The sequence below is a fragment of the Grammomys surdaster genome, unplaced genomic scaffold (genome assembly GCF_004785775.1).
Source record: "Grammomys surdaster isolate TR1022 unplaced genomic scaffold, NIH_TR_1.0 220, whole genome shotgun sequence".
NCBI lineage: Eukaryota > Metazoa > Chordata > Mammalia > Rodentia > Muridae > Grammomys > Grammomys surdaster.
This window is the reverse complement of record NW_021604665.1, coordinates 701,648-718,051: the sequence shown is the minus strand read 5'-3', so window position 1 is coordinate 718,051 and position 16,404 is coordinate 701,648. Positions and strand designations below refer to the sequence as shown.

Genomic DNA, 16,404 nt, shown 5'->3' with positions numbered 1-16,404 from the left:
GTAAATTTGAGAGTGCCTGGACTCCATGGCAGACAGGTGACCAAAATACATAAAATAGACCTGGTAGGGCACAAGGAGACTGCAGTCCATTATGATCCCAGGACCCTTTGGTTGCAGCTCTCTGGTTATCCAGATGTCAGTAACATATATAAACACACACACACACACAGACACACAGACACACACACACAGGCACACACACACACACACACAGACACACACACACACACAGACATATATGCATTTATTTATTTGTTTCTCTCTGTCATGTAGACAGCTCCTCAGGGCCTGAGGGTGCCCTCCAAATGATCCTCCTTCCATCCAACTGCCTCATGACAAAAGCAAGATAGGATGGAAAGGGTTTATTCGGCTTACTTATCCCAACCACAAAGGATCACTGAGGGAACCCAAAGCAGGCACTCCAGCAGGGCAGGAACTGAAGCCAGGGCCACGGAGGAAGGCGATTTATTGGCTTGTTCCTTATGGCTTGCTCACCCTGCTCTCTCAACACTTCAGAACCGGGTTCTCAGAGGTGGCACAGCCCACAGTGAGCTGGGCCTTCCCTCATCAATCATCAGTCAGGAAAATGCTCCATAAACAGGCCCACAGGCCAACCTGATGGGGACATTTTCCCAGTTAAGATTCCTCTCCCCAGAAGACACTGGTTTGTGTCAAGCTGACAAATAAAACAATTAATTAATTAATTAATTAATTAATTAACTAAGCTAGCACAGACCAGGAATGGTGGCCTCTCAGAAACCCAGTGAGACATTAGTGTCCATTTCAGAGGCTTCTTCCTCCAGGAGGCTTCCTCAGCCGGCCTGAAATTCAAGTCCTCGTTCATGGCATCAGCCTGTCACTTTTCCTTCAGATCCTGCTGCTTGATCCAGGTCTTGGCGCACCTGAAGTCAGGTTAGAGTGTTTTCTTTCAGGGCTGTGCAGCTAGCTCCCTCACTGACCCTCAGGAAAATTCCCTTGGAGCATCCATGGGATTGGTTAACAGAAAGTTCCCAATGTTGCCCTATTGATGGATTGATCCGGGAGGAACTCAAGACCTCCTTGGCCCGGGGAAGTGTGGCCTTGAAATGGGGAGTCAGTGGACGCTCCACAATGTCCTGGGACGCCTGTCTTTGTGCTATGTCCTGGCTCCACCGCCAGAGGCTCCAGACAAGAGCGAGCCCTCTGGAAGGGTGCCACCAGCGACCAGCGACGAGCGCGCGGCGGCGGCCTAAGGCCACGCGATACAGGTCCCGGAGCTGCAAAAGCTCGCAGGACACGGCGCGCTCTAGGGGCTCGGCACTGGGCGCGTGCTCTCCGCTTTCCCGCCCGTCCCGCCCCCAGTGCGCTCGCTCCGCCCCACGCGGCCACCTGCTACCCAGCGCGCGCCGGTGGAGGGCGCGGGAGCGCGCGCCCGGGCACTAGCGAGGCCGGGAGGATGGCGCGGGCCTCGCTAGTGCAGCCGGCGTTCTGGGCGCTGCTGTTGCTACAGGCAGCGGGCTCCGCCGCGGCCGCCAAGCTTAACATTCCCAAGGTGCTGCTGCCCTTCACGCGGACCACGCGCGTGAACTTCACTCTGGAAGCTTCTGAAGGCTGCTACCGCTGGTGAGGCGCGCGGGCCCGGCGGGAGGCGGCAGGTGCGCGCGGGAGGGGGCTTGGGCCGCAGGTGCGCGGCGTGCTCGCTCCAGCCGGCCCCGCGTGACCCCGCGGCGCGCGCGCCCGCTGGCTGCGCATGGCGCCTGGGCCACTCGTGTCTGGGCTGCGCGGGAAGGGGAGGCTCTCTGATCGCGGACTATGGAGGGCTGCGCCGCACGTGGCCTCGGTCCCCTGCTGACAGGGCCCTGAGGAGCTCCAGCTTGAGCAGCCAAAGCTCTGGAGTCTGTGGGAGACGAGGGACTCACCCCTGGCGCCTGACTGGTGTGAGAAGAGTGTCTGTAGAGACCTGGGCAAGGAGTCTGTGGGAGACACACCACACCCGTTGCACCACTTTGGGAGGATCATTAAATCTTGGATGAAAGGACCATTTTCCAGCTTAGAAGTGGGAGGCAGCCGGGTGGTGTTGGCGCACTCCTTTAATCCCAGCACTTGGGAGGCAAAGGCAGGTGGATTTCTGAGTTCGAGGCCAGCCTGGTCTACAGAGTGAGTTCCAGGACAGCCAGGGGTACACAAGAGAACCCTGTCTCGAAAAACAAAACAAAACAAAACAAAAAGTGGGAGGCAAAGGAATGAGGTGCTGGTGGAATGGGGTCTGCTTTGAATACCTGGCCTCCAGCAGGGCGCTGTGGTTCAGCCTTTTGCTGGTTGTAGGCTGAGTAGTGTGTGACCGGGTCACACCCTTGACCCACACCCTAACCTCTCTAGCGCTGAATAGTCCCTCCCTTCTCTCAGGCTACACTTTGCCGCCAGCCTCCTTAAGGACCTGTTAAGGTCATTGGTTCTCAACCTGTGGGTTAAGATCCAGTTTGGGGCGGCATATCAGATATTTACATTACGATTCATAACAGTAACAACGACAGTTATGAAGTAGCAAGAAAATAATTGTTTTGGCTTTAATACAGTTCCACAACACATGGAGCTGTAGTAAAGGATTTGAGAACCACTAGTCAAAGCTAAGGTTTAACTAGCTAGGTGTATGTGTTAATGTTCTATGTGATGCCTAGAGCTGAGACCCATATTCTGTTACATGTACTTCTCAAACTTATTTGTTTTAAAAGTCTGCCTCATAAGGGTGGCATTGTACCCCTATAGTTTACTTCACTAGGGAGGCTGAGGCAGGAGGATTGCCACTTTGAAGTCAATCTGGATTATGAGACCAGTGTCTTCTAGGTTGGCCTCTGAAGTATGAAGAGGCGGAATCTTTCTGTTGCAGTTTGGAGTGAATGCTTTACCCACGGGGAGGTGTTTATTCCTCTCTGGGGCCTTGTTTTGAGAGGGGAGATCAGCTGTTAATACTCTGGAGGGACTCGTGCTCATTCTATTGTTGAAATTGTCTGCTTGATAGATGGGCAAGAGAGAGGAAGCTGACTGTTTAAAACAGCTGGCTCCAAGTGACTCCTGGCAAATTCTGTAGTCATATGTTTCTTTCTAGAATAACAACCTTTTCTTTCTTTACTTCCCCTCTAACTGCACTTTCCTGAGAATTGCTGGTGGGTCTTGGCGGATTTTTATATTCTCAGTAGAAGGACTGGGAAAGACATTCAGAAGCTCAGGTACATTAGAGGCCTTCTGGATTGTTTAGTGTCTGGTGGCTTTCATCCTAAAGCGTGGTTGATTGGTGTCTTCTTTGAAGGTGTTTGGTTGCAGTTTCCCCCTTACTTCACAGGAAGATGGTCTGTCAATCAAGCACAATTCAGAAATATTATTCCGAATACAGTCACTCATTGCTTTAGTTTTGAGAATTCTGGAGGTTTGGGGAGTTGGTAGGTAGCTAAGACTCATACCTGACCTGCAGTCATCTCTGCCTGGAAGGAGATGGCCTCTTTTTACAGGAGTACTTCAAGTCTCTGAGATGAAAAACAAAGGCAGTTTAACCCATGCCAGGCCCTGGGGGTGTTGCTCGTCCTTGGGATTCAGTGCTGAGCTCCAGGTTCTCTGAAGTTACTGCGTGTCTGAGCCTGTAGCTTCAAGGTTACCTTTCCTAGTTCCTGAATTGTCGCATCCAATAACTGGGAGGTCGTCTAGTCCGTGTTGCTGCATTTGAGGGATTGCAGAGGGGGAAGAGGTGGCAGCTCGCTCCCATTGAGTGGCAATGCCGCTCCTGAAGCAGAAAGCCTTCCAGCCCATGCAGTGGGACCTGGGGCCACAGCCTTGGCAGATCTGACAGGCTCACTTGTCTTTCCAGTTAAACCCAGACAGCCTTGCTCAGACCAAGTTGTGATTTAGCTTAAGGTATTTTGCATGGAAAGTTATTTTATTGGTTCCTTTAAAGGGTATCCTTGTATATACAAATGATGCCAAAAAACCAAACAAACCTTGAATTGAGAGGAAAAAGGAAATCCCACCCTTGTCTTTCAACTTTGCCCCAAACTCAGTTGAGTCGTGTGGTCTCCTTTCAGTTCTGTGGTTCATTAAGGAGGTGCTCTGTTGGGAAGTGGGGTAGATACAGCAGGGGAGAGGAGTGAGGATGAGGCCCAGGTAAAGTCTGGAGACTCTCCCGAGTTGCTCTATACTTAAGGCAAACCTTGTGCATCCATGCCTGTGCGTGTGCCTGTGTGGTATAACTCCCAGCTCACTGGATGATGAATCTTACCTGAGGTAGCAGAGGAACCTTCCTGATACATTTGCCTAGTTTGTTCCTGAATCTTCTTAGCTAAGGGATAAGTGAGTTAGGACAGAAAGATGGGGAAAGTTGTAGGGAAGCGGGAAGGGCAGAGAGTACTTTCCTCTAGAATCCGTCTGAAGTTTCTGCTTGGCTGAGAGTAAATTCACTACAGTTGACATAGACTTAACGTCTCTCTCTGTCCCGATCTTATCTGTCTATCCATCCAATGAACCAGGCTGACAGCCTGAATATATATGTTACTGTCTGTCTGATTAGCTAGACATAGGCCTGAATGAAAATGACTTTGGGTAGGATCTCATTCCCCCCCACCCTCCAACCTCAAATCTCAAACAGAACTCTTAACTTATTTTTAGGAAAGATATCCTGCCATCCTGTGTTCCCCTGAGCTAGACATTTACCTTATCAATTGCAATTCTGTTGTGTGACCCTTGGGAATCTTATCTGATCTCACTTAAATTCTGTAGAAACCATTTGACAGTGGTGACATCAAGACCCACTAAAGTAGGACACACACACACACACACACACACACACACACAATTGTTTACTTCTTTTTTTTTAAGTTTATTTATTTTATATGTGTGTGCCTGGTGTCTGAGGAGGGCAGAAGAGAGCGTTGGGTCCCCTAGAACTAGGGTTACCGATGGCTGTAAGCGATAAGCAGCCTCATGGGTGTGTAAACCAAACCCACGTTCCCTGCAAGAGCAAGCGTTCTTTATCACTGAGCCGTTTTTCCAGCCCCTTTATGATTACTGTAAAGACAAAGAAAATTGACTGTCTCTTGATGAATTGGCACACTTCTTTGTGACCACTATGTCTTATTTGTGACCACCATGTCTTATTTGTGACTACCATGTCTTATTTGTGACACTGTGCTCATGTGTATATTTTGATTTTCTCTCTAGGCATTTCTCACTTAACCCTTGCGCTCAAGCCTGAATTATAATATCTGGGGGCTGAAGAGTTGGCCCTTTGGTTAAGAGAACTCACTTTTCCGGAGGACCTGGATTTAACTCCTAGCACCTATGTGGAGGCTCACAACTGTGTAACTCCAGTTCTAGGTGATCTCATGGCTTCTGGCTTCTGAGGGCACTGTACACACATAGTGTACACATATAAACTTGCAGGCAAAACAACCCTACCCATATAGAATAAATTAGGGAAGAATTTTTTTTTTAAGATTTAAAAAAATCCATAATAAACCCTAAGCTGACTAGTTTTTATGGCAACTTGACACACACTAAAGTCATCTTGGAAGAGGGGACCTCAAGTAAGAAAATACCCTACCAGATTGTGAGGAAGCCTGTGGTGCATTTTCTTAATTGATGTTTGATGTGGGAGGGCCTAGTTTACTGTTGGCTGTGGAGCCTGTGAACTGGTGGTCCTGTGATAAGAAAGCAGGTGGAGCAAGCCATAAGGAGCAAGTCAGTAAGCAGCACTCCTCCATGGCCTCTGATCAGCTCCTGCCTCCAAGTTCCTGGCCTGACTTCCATCAGTGATGGGCTGTGACCTTAGAATTGTAAGCTGAAATAAACCTTTTCCTCTACAAATTAGCAATAGAAATCCTAAGATAAACCCCAAATCCTCTTCATAGACTGGCTGGTCCCGAAGTTCTTTTATGTGTTGAAGCCATGAATCTTTTTTGATAAGTCAGGTCCCTAAAAGTCTAGGGGAACTCCTTGGGCTGCTGAGAGCTGTACCTCCTGCCTCTGCTCTCCAAACTGCTTGCAATAAGGATTCTCAGACCCGTCAGAGCTCTTTCTGGGTCAGAGAGTCACTTAACAAACAGCGGACAAATAATGGTGACGTCACTATACACTGGACTGTGTTCCAGAAGGAGCAACAGTGAAGCGGGTGATACCCTGCTTCTTGGAATTCAGAGCTGGACTCTGGGAGCATTTGTACATGGCCTGTGGAAGAAATGGACTGCAATCCCAGACATGTATTCTGGATACATCTCCCTGGAGTCCAGCTGGACCTTACGTAGGTTCAGATGGAGAGAACAGCAAGGGCTAAGGCTGCAGCCTGGGGCTGAGCATGTTGGAAGAGGAGGTGCATTTGGTGAGGTTAGGGTGTTGGGGAATCACATGAACAAAGTGAAAGTAATTCAGCAAAGCGGTTTCTTTTTGTTTTTTTGCAAGATGCCAGAACCCAAATGAAGCCAGGTAACACATTCACCAAGAATAGCCCTGTCTCTTATTCCCAATGTAGGTGGTGACTGTCTCATCTCATTGGTGGGACCTCATAATCTGATTGGTTAATTGGCAAAAAGGGACAGGGTGAGGGATGTTCAGAAATATGGACCCTTGTCTGGCTGAGCATCTTTGATTAAAAAAAACAAAAGCAAAACTGGTTCTCACAAGAGTAGCAAAAAGTGAGGGCAGAGAGCTCCACAGGCAGAGGTCATGTGAGATCTTGGCTTTGGTTAGGGGACAGGAAAAAGGTTGACAGGTCAGGCATTGAGTCTTGCTTTTCTGAGAACCACACCCGCTTGGCCTCCGGAGCTACCTGCTGCAGAGGTTCCTGAGGGGTAGGACTCAAGAGGTGTCCCTGCTTGCTTATCTTACAAGACCAGTGTGAGGAAGGTTCTGGAAAGTGTCAGCATGTTGACTTGAGCTGACCTGGAGCCCTGAGTGGTTTTCTTCCACTTCCTTTGTGGGCTTCCCCTATTCTGGCTGACCCTGAGGTGGCTTCCACTCATAGACTCATGAGAGATGGGCCCTACAGATGTGTGGAGGGTGGGTTGGGTTGACCACCAGTCCAACCTTCCCATCCATCTTCTTTGTCTCTCTTACCGCTCTCCCTTGCCCCCCCCCCTCCGCCTTTTCCCCATTATTTTCTGGCCCGGCCTCCTGAGTCTCTGTTCCTCTTACTCCTGCCCAAGTCCCGGCCTATGTTCTGAAAAGGGGACATCTCTTTTAAAGGCAATGGCACTGAGTTGGACATTCTGTATGCCAGTGGATCTCATGCAGCCATGGTGAGGAGAAAGTGTGACCCTTTCAAGCTCACTCTCCCTTATTATTTATTTAGTGGTGCTGACAGAGAACCCAGGACCTGGCATGTTCTGGGGAAGTACTGTTCTTTTTTTTTTTGGTTTTTTGAGACAGGGTTTCTCTGTATAGCCCTGGCTGTCCTAGAACTCACTCTGTAGACCAGGCTGGCCTCGAACTCAGAAATCCGCCTACCTCTGCCTCCCAAGTACTGGGATTAAAGGCGTGTGCCACCGCTGCCCGGCAAGAAGCACTGTTCTAAAAAAGCACTGTTCTAAAAAAACATATCCCCGGCATCTCAGAATTCACTTTTGATTGTTGAGACCTGTTTAAAGATTTTCTTGAGTATGCAGATAACAGTGTTTTATTTATCTACTTTACAATTTATTTTCTTTTATGTATACATATGAGTGTTTACCTGTGTGTATGTGCCTAGTGTCTGTAGAGGTCAGAAAAAAGGTGTCGAATCCCCTGGAACTAGACCTAAGGGCAGTTGTGGGCCGCTACGTGGGTGCTCAGAACTGAACCTGGGTCCTCTGCAAGAGTAGTACGTTCACTTAACTGCTGCACTGTCTCTTTATCCCCTCTTCTATTTTAAAACAAAATATATGTAACCCAGAATGTTGCTTCCTAACCGTTTGCTTAGTTCAGTGCATCAGAGCGCCCTGACATCCATCTCAGAACTCTGCCTTGTAAAACTGAAACCCCTGAGCCGTTGAACACTAGCTCCCCACTTCCTCCTACACTACACTACCCACGACAGCCACCCTCCTGCTTTCTTCTCTTTCTTTTTAAAAATATTAACCAAAAGTTTTACTTCCTAAGTACTGTCCCTTCATAGCCTCCTCCTTTTTAAGTGCTTGGCTGCTTCTGAGAGCTTCTGTGGGAAGCGCTGACCTCAGGTTCAGAACATTTTTTACGTCTGGTTCTGGCAAACCCAACAGAGTGTCTGTTTACCCTGGTGTATAAGGTTTCCTTTTATGTTACCTTTCCAGTAAAGGTGAATTAATTTAAGAAAAAAATGAAAAGAAAATCAGAAGATGGTTCAGCATTTAAGAGCACTGACTGCTCTTCCAGAGGACTGGGTGTTAATTCTAGGCACCCATCATGGTGGCTCACAGTTCCCCGCTGTCCATGCTCTTTTCTGGCCTTTGTAAGCACCAGGCACACATGTGCAGGCATATAAGCAGTCAAGATATACACAGAAAATAAAGAATAAAAAGATGCAGACTGTGTTGGATGTGACTGTGCTGGGTCAGGTGGTGAGGAGGTCCCCAAGATGGGTGTGTCTGGTCTCCAATGCTATTAGATAATGTCTAAGATAAGGGACGTAGTGGAGAAACCAGTCTACAGTGGTTGGGGCCTGTGGTGAGACAGGCATCGTGGTGGGAGTGGGTGGTGGGCCAAGGTCAGCTTACCTCATGGTGGCCAAGAAGCAAAAAGCAGGGAGGGAGAAGGGGACTGGGGCCCCAATATCTCCTTCAGTGGTGTGCACGAATGCCCTGACTTCCACAGGAGCAGGGGTAACTTCTTCAGGGTTCTTCTGCCTTTCAGTGACTAAGTGTTCAGGATAAGGCCTTCTGAAGACATTTAAGAGCCAAACCACAGCTGTAGGGAATAGGGAAGGTCAAGAGAAAGTGCTGGAGTCCAGGCAACTGCTCTTGGCGGTTAGAAACTGCAGGACCAGGAGACCAGTGTCCCTGATAATGCCCAGTAGGGACTAGAATGGTAAAGCTAGTTTGTCTTCTAACCCCTTTAAATATTATTCTTCACTTAATCCTGCTCTAGAGGGATGGTGATACCCACTTAAGGTTCCTGAGACCTGGAGCCTCCCAGCAGAGTGTAGCTGGGGTGTGAAGTGGAATAGGGCTCCTCAGCTAGTCCCTGGCTTGCTTGGCCCCTCCTTCAACAAGTTTGAAAAATGTAAATCAGTCAGCTTTAAGAAATACATTTAAAAGTGTACATTTAGAGGTGGGGCTGGTTAGGTGGTCATTGATGCCATCTTTTGCAGGTTCTGGGAAATCCTTATCTAGTTTTTGAATGTTGTACCCACTACAGAGTAGCAGGATTATATCATTGCTTCCTGGTCTGAGCTGTGTTGAAGCCATTGTTTTCTAGGCATATGGTCACATGTGGAGGTTTCCTGACCTGTCACCTGGGGTTCTAATAGGACTATTGGGGACACCACTGTGAACATCACACTTTACTGTTTAACACAGAACAGAATTATGGTAGAATAATGAACATTACTGTGGTGGTATTTATTACAGGACTGAGTCTGTAGGAAACATTACTGCAAACCATTAGGAGCCCAGCCTGGAGGATTCACCTCCCCAGTCTTGAGATGCTGAGTGTGACAGGAAATGCAAGCCAAAATGTTTGCAATACAATGAAGGGATGTATGTGATTCTGACTCCTGAAGGAGTCTCTTAGGCAGGATTTGTTTCAGGTTTCTGGAGTAGGAAATGAATGCATGGTCACTAGGGTCTGCTCTTTGGTTCTCAGGTTTTAGCTGTGGTGTTCCTTGGCTTACTCTTAGGGTAGCAAGATACTATGGCAACCTGATGCTCACTCCCCCACCCACACACACATTCCAGTCTGTATGGACATAAGCCACAACACTTGTTCTGATTGGATTCTCCTGAGGGACATATGACAGTCCAAGCCCATCTTGTGACCTGGGTGCACAAAGCTTTGTTGGTCAGTAGTGTGTCTGTCAGTGCCCTCAGGGCAGAGTGCTCTGAAGCCTCCTGGACTGAGAGAGGAAGAAGCCTCTGTCTCTTCCGGCTGCTGTTACAAACCCATAGATGAAGAAGTGGCTTGAAATAATGAGAATGTCTTCCCTCAGTGCTGGAAGTCACAGATGTTGCCTGAGTGGCTGTATGGTGGGGCGACTTCCCACTTGCAAACTACTAGCTTTTTGTTGTGTCCTTGCATAGGCAGCTCTGAGAGGCCTCTTTAATTGGCACTCAGCCCTTTCTGGAGGTTCTGTGCTCATAGCCTAATCACTCCTTGACATCATCCTAGGCAGGTCAACCCAGGAGAGTTAGGTGCTATTACAGGAAGAGGTAGATGGAGGTCAAGGACATCCCCTTCCTGAGTGATAGTCAGGTATCTTTCCTGTGGCTGTCTACTGAATTGTTGGAGGGAGAGGATGCCTTTGAATCTGGTCTTGTAAGAAAGTTGTTGTCACCAGGGGACTTTGGAAGGAACATGGCAGGAGCCTGTGAGGAGGTGGCATGACTGTATGACAGGCACTGAACCCAGTGTCTGCAGGTGTGAGCTCTCATCTGACCAGCTTTGGGGCTGGTTCAGAATACACTTGGAAAGCTGTGCAGCACTCAAAGCTTTCTGGTTCACTCCATGGAGTTGCTACACTTTTCTTTATAGTTAAAAGCTTTGGTGGTAATAAAATTCCTCACTTGAGTGTTCCTGTGAACCCTTGAGGAGACAGACAGACCATAGTGCTTAGACTTTAGGTAGGGAAGGGCAGCATATACCACCAGCTTCCCACAGACAGAAACAATCTACGAAAAGGAAAACCACAGACCCTATCACAAAACCCCTTACCACAGTGTGAGAGAGAATTAAAACTAGGGAAATGTCAGGGAGCAAGAGGGTGAATCCCGGGGATGCAAAGTTGGCTTGATACTAAAACAAAACAAAACCTTAGTGTAACGTTAGCAGCAAAAGGAACCCATGTGACTGCCTCAGTCGAGACACTAATTGTCCTGATGGGAGACCTGCCTGTTTTCAAGAGCACAGAATTCCTCAGCCACACTACCAGCTAGCCTACTGGAAATTGCAGGCTTCCCCTTCCTGGTCCATGCTCACCCCAGCCCTGAGTCCTCCTTTCTCCATTCTGCGTTTTCCTGTTCACCTCCCACAGAAGCAGGAGCTCCACAAAGGCAGAGGCTCATGTGTGTGCTGAACTCTTCTCAACATCACAGGTGATCCAGCAATACTCACATGGTTTGGATCTTCAGTGCCCCTCCAGGGCCCATGTGCTTCAGGCATGAGAGTCAGCAGAACCTTTAGAAGGTGGGGCTTTGAGAAAAGAAGTTGTCTTTGGAAATGTGTCCTTGAAGGGTTGCTGGAACTTCAGCCACACTGTCTCCTCTTGTGAGCAGCTTCTTAGTCTCCACACATTGACACCAAAAGAACCAACTAATCATAGGCCAGAACTTCTGAAACCACAGGCCCAAGTCAGCCTTTCCTTATATGTTGTTTTTTAAAATAGGAATTTGTCATTGTTTTAAAAGCTGACTACTCCTCATGGATTCAGCGAATGACTGGAGTGCATTACAGATTCCAGGAGGACCAGTGGCACAGGAGGAGCTAAGAGTAAAGAGGCATTGCCCTCTGCCTCAGGCTTGAGAGTGGGTGGGATGGGCTGGTAACAAGGGCATGTGATGTGCGGGGAGGCATTGCAAAGGGATAGAGATGGGAAAGTTGTGGGAGAGAGGGGCTTATAAGCTGAGATCTGACTTCAGATGGTTGAGGCTCCTGCCTGAACCTGCCCGTGGGGCTGAGGGTGTCTGTGTCTGTTCTGTTGGGGAAGCCTGGAGGAAGAGGCAGAACACCAGGGTCAAGGTTGAGGGAAGCATACTGACCTGTAATTCCTTCTTTCTCTTATGATTAAGAGTCCTATAAACATTGTAGTGATGTAGTCTCAACTGACCTTGTTCTGTCCCTAGCTACCAGGTTCTTTCCCCCTCCCCTCTAAGAATCAGTGGACAGATAGCTAGAGTGCAAACCAGAGGTACTGTATCATCCATTCATGATTGATAGCCTTAGACAGGGTAAAACAACTTAAAACATAGTGCCACACAGGATTTGAATGAAATGTGTGTGCCTTAGTCAACGTTCTATTGCTCTGAAGAGACACCATGACCATGCTATCTCTTATAAGGAAAGCATTTAACTGGGTCTTGCTTACAGTTTCAGAAGTTTAGTCCATTACCACCACAGTGGGAAGCATGGCAGCATGACACACAGACAGACATGGAGCTGGATCTGGAGCTGAGAATTCTACATCCGAATCCACAGGCAGTAGGGGGAGAGAGCCACTGGGTCTGGGTTTTTGAAACCTCAAAGCCCACCTCCAGTGACATACTTCCTTAAACAACACCACGTCTAATCCAACAAGGCAACACCTTCTAATCCTAAGTAGTGCCACTGCCTTGTGACCAAGCATTCAGATATATAAGTGTCTGGGGCCATTCTTATTCCAACCACTACAGGGTGTAAACATGTTAGCTTTGGGATGCCAGCCACTGGCTCTGAAAAGTGCTGCTCTCAGTGAACCTCAAAGGTCTTTGGATGACAATCAGTATTGGTCCCTAGCAGGGCAAGTCTGCAGGTCTGAAGTGTCACAGCTCTCACAGACTTTTAGACTAGTAGCGAGTAGAGTCGAGTCTCTGCAGGGGTGGATGGTCTTGATGTCTAGAGACTGGATGTAGAGTTCTTGTACCTACAGTTCCCAGGTAAAGCCCAGAGCCTGGCCTGAATGAGCTCCCTGCTGGAGGTAGGAGTCTCATGTGCTGGGGCTTCAGTTTTTGTCAAGTTCATCTCCAGCAGATCCTGAAGGTACTCAACTCTTCCTGGGTTGAATCTGTATCTATAGAGTACATGCTTGGTCAGGTTGGTCTGACTGGCTGAATGTGGACACACAAGTAGGGTGAACATAGAGTTAATCATGGAAGAGCTGTCAGACCTGGTAGGAAAGGGAAGAACCTTGTGCCTCCAAAAGTTGGTTAGAAAGCTCTGTGTTGGAGTCCCATGTACCCCGACAGCAGTAGGACTACTGGCCTGTGATCAGGGGCCCCCTTAGCTGGATAAGAGCTTTGCATTTTGTTCTATCTGATCTTTCCTAGTTCTTTGCAGCTAGACATTGTTCCCATTGAAGACGAGGATATGGCAGGTGAGTGGCAGTCCCCTGTAGCACCTTCACCTTTCTGCAGACATCAACAGTGAGACAGGCCAGACTACCTGATCCTTAGCCCTGCTGTTTATTGTGCTGCCCTAGGGTCCCCAGGAAACACAGGTGGGTCATTTCCAGACTGTGAGGCCTGCCGTATGTTCCTTTAAGGTTGGTACACTGCTCTCTGCTGCTTCTGTACAGTTGGGGAGGTGCCCTGAGGGTAGCAGTTGATTTAACCTAGGCATGTGAATACACTGAGCAGAAAGCAATGTGAACTGGTTTCTTCTGCAGAACATGAAACATGACACCATCCACAGTGGGCAGACCTGGTAGACTTTTTCTTTGCCTTCTCTAGGTCTATGGGTTTCTCCTGATTGGTCCTTTTCTGTACCTTATTTGCATAGACAGCCAATTAGAGCCCACCGGGCTTTCCATAACTAGGACCCAAGCCATGTTTTCCCCAGCCTTGCTCCTAGCCTGGTCTTAGTTATTTCTGCTAACTTCAGAGGAAGAAGCCTAAATACCTCAGAGTCTAATTCCCAGTCAGAGTCAGGCTTCCAAGCTGGATCCACTCTTCTCTAGACAGTCAGACAGACAGACAGACAGACAGACAAACTTGTTCCCACTTTTCTGCCTTAGTCTTTGAGACCTGCTGCTATAGCTGCAAGCCAGGAAACCAACTCCAGCCTTCAGGATCTCCAGAGACGGGAGAATTGCCTCTCTTGTCGGTGACCCATTCTCTCTCTGCCAGGAACTTGGTACCCTAAAGTCTTACCCACCCCGAGGGAGCTTTTGAGAAACAGCACTTGCTGACAGGTGCCCCAGAATACAGAGCTGTCACATTTCTAGCCTGGTTAGCATCCTGTAGCCACCAAGGATCTGAGTTTCTGATTTCTTGTTTGAGGATCTGTGTTCCCATTCAACTTTTTACTCCTGTGAGACAAATGCTGTCTTTGTCTGCCCACCCTGTTATTGGTGAGAAGGCAAGACAAGAACCCAAGATGGGAGTTCTCAGTGACATCTTAGATCATGATTGGAACTTACGGCAGAGGAAATGCCCCTTCTTGATAGGAAATGAGGAAAGAGAGGCCCAAGGCTCAATATCCTTTTCAAGGGCTCATCCCCAGTGACCTAATGCTCTCCCACAGGAGACTGTACATCCTCCTAGTAGCACTGTATGCCTGTGACCAAGCCTGTAGCATATGGGCCTTTGGGGGACATCCAACACACAACCTATAGCTATCACATACACAATGTCACTGCCTTAAAGACCTGTACTCCACACTTTCACCCTGTTGCTGGGATTTCCATCCCTGATAAGCTTATATAAAAGACACATAATCCAGATATTTTAATTATAAGTCATATGCCTAGATTAGGCAGATCTAGTACTGTACTAACTTATTCTCTAGCTATAAAACCCCTTGTTACTTGCAGTTTCTCCCAGCCATGTGGTTCTGGTCCATTGAGGCTGCTTTCTCCTCTTCCTCCTCCTCTTCTCCTTCTCCTCTTCTTTCCCCTGCCCCTCCGCCTCCATCCTCTCCTTCTTTCTCTCCCTGCCATCCCCTCTTGAGCCTCTAGTTTCACCTTTCCCCTCCACTGCCCAATCGTCAGCTTTTATTGACCAGTTAAAATGGGGAGAAGATTCACACGGCGTCACCTGAGTCATGATGGTCTGCTTGTCAGGAGCAACCCCTCTTGAGGAACCAGTATTAACATTAGAATACTGTGGAGAAAGAGGAACACTCCTCCAGTGTTGGTGGGATTGCACACTGGTACAACCATTCTGGAAATCAGTCTAACGGTTCCTCAGAAAATTGGACATAGCATGACCTGAGGACCCAGCTATACCACTCCTGGGCATATACCCAGAAGATGCTCCAACATATAACAAGGACACATGCTCCACTATGTTCATAGCAGCTTTATTTATAATAGCCAGAAGCTGGAAAGAACCCAGATGTCCTTCAACAGAGAAATGGGTACAAAAAAATGTGGTATATTTACACAATGAAATATTACTTAGCTATTAAAAACAATGAATTCAAGAGATTCTTAGGCAAATGGATGGAACTAGAAAATATCACCCTGAGTGAGGTAACCCAATCACAAAAGAACACACATGGTATGCACTCACTGATAATTGGATATTAGCCCAAAAGCTCCCAATATCCAAGATACAACTCACAGACCACATGAAGCTCATGAACAAGGAAAACCAAAGTGTGGGTGCTTTGGCCCTTCTTAGAAGGGGTGACAAAATACTCATGGGAGCAAATATGGAGGCAAAGCATGGAACAGAAGCTGAAGGAGGGGCCTTCCAGAGACTGCTCAACCTGAGTATCCATCCCTTGTGCAGTCACACAAAGGTAGACGCTGATGTGGATACCAGGAAGTACATGCTGACAAGAGACTGATAGAGCTGTCTCCTTAGAGGTTTGCCAGAGCCTGAAATATACAGAGGCGGAAGCTTACAGCTAACCATTGAGCTGATCATGGGGTTCCCAATGGAGGAGTGAGAGAGAAGACTGGAGGAGCTGAAAGGGTTTGCGGCCCCATGAGGAGAGCAACAATACCAACCAACCAGAGCTCCCAGGGTCTAAACCACCAGCCTGGGAGCACATATGGAGGGACCCATGGCTCCAGCTGTATATGTAGGGGAGGATGACATTGTCTGCATAGGTGGGTGAGGAAGTCCTTGGTCCAGTGAAGGCTGGATGCCTCAGTGTGGGGGAAATCGTGGGTGGGGAGGTGAGAGTGGGAGGGTGGGTGGGGGCATATCCTCATAGAAGCAGGAAGCGGGGATGGGATAGGGGGTTCCTGGGAGGGGGAAGGGGATTACATATGAAATGTAAATAAAATATCCAATAAACAAAAATACTAGACACAAAAGGAAAAAAAAACATTAGAATACAAACAGCATCAGGCCAACCCATCGCATCACTCTTCTTACTTTAAATTTTGGAATAATTCTAGACGTACAGAAAAGTTGTACATAGCTGATAATGAACACTGTTCTTCTAGAAGTTCCTCAAGTCACAGCTGCGCTACTAGGACATTCACAGCAGAACATGACTACTCATGACACCCTAGACTGTTTGGACTTTACCAGAGTTTTCAGGAACTATGAAAACTTTTCCTCTTCCAATATACTGATCCAAGCTAATGTCCTACAAGGCAGACATTTGTACTGTTTCATGGATTTTCTAGTC

At 48.0% G+C, this 16,404-nt stretch overlaps 1 protein-coding gene across 1 annotated transcript in view; it reads left to right on the top strand.

Annotated features, from left to right (window-relative positions):
* Positions 1-1,435: 1,435 nt before the first annotated feature.
* Nup210 (nucleoporin 210) overlaps positions 1,436-16,404 on the top strand; it is a 103,998-nt gene continuing 89,029 nt past the window's right edge. Inside the window, exon 1 of the mRNA XM_028773004.1 lies at positions 1,436-1,602. Coding sequence (XP_028628837.1) covers positions 1,436-1,602 — 167 coding nt within the window. The remainder of the gene's footprint in view (positions 1,603-16,404) is intronic.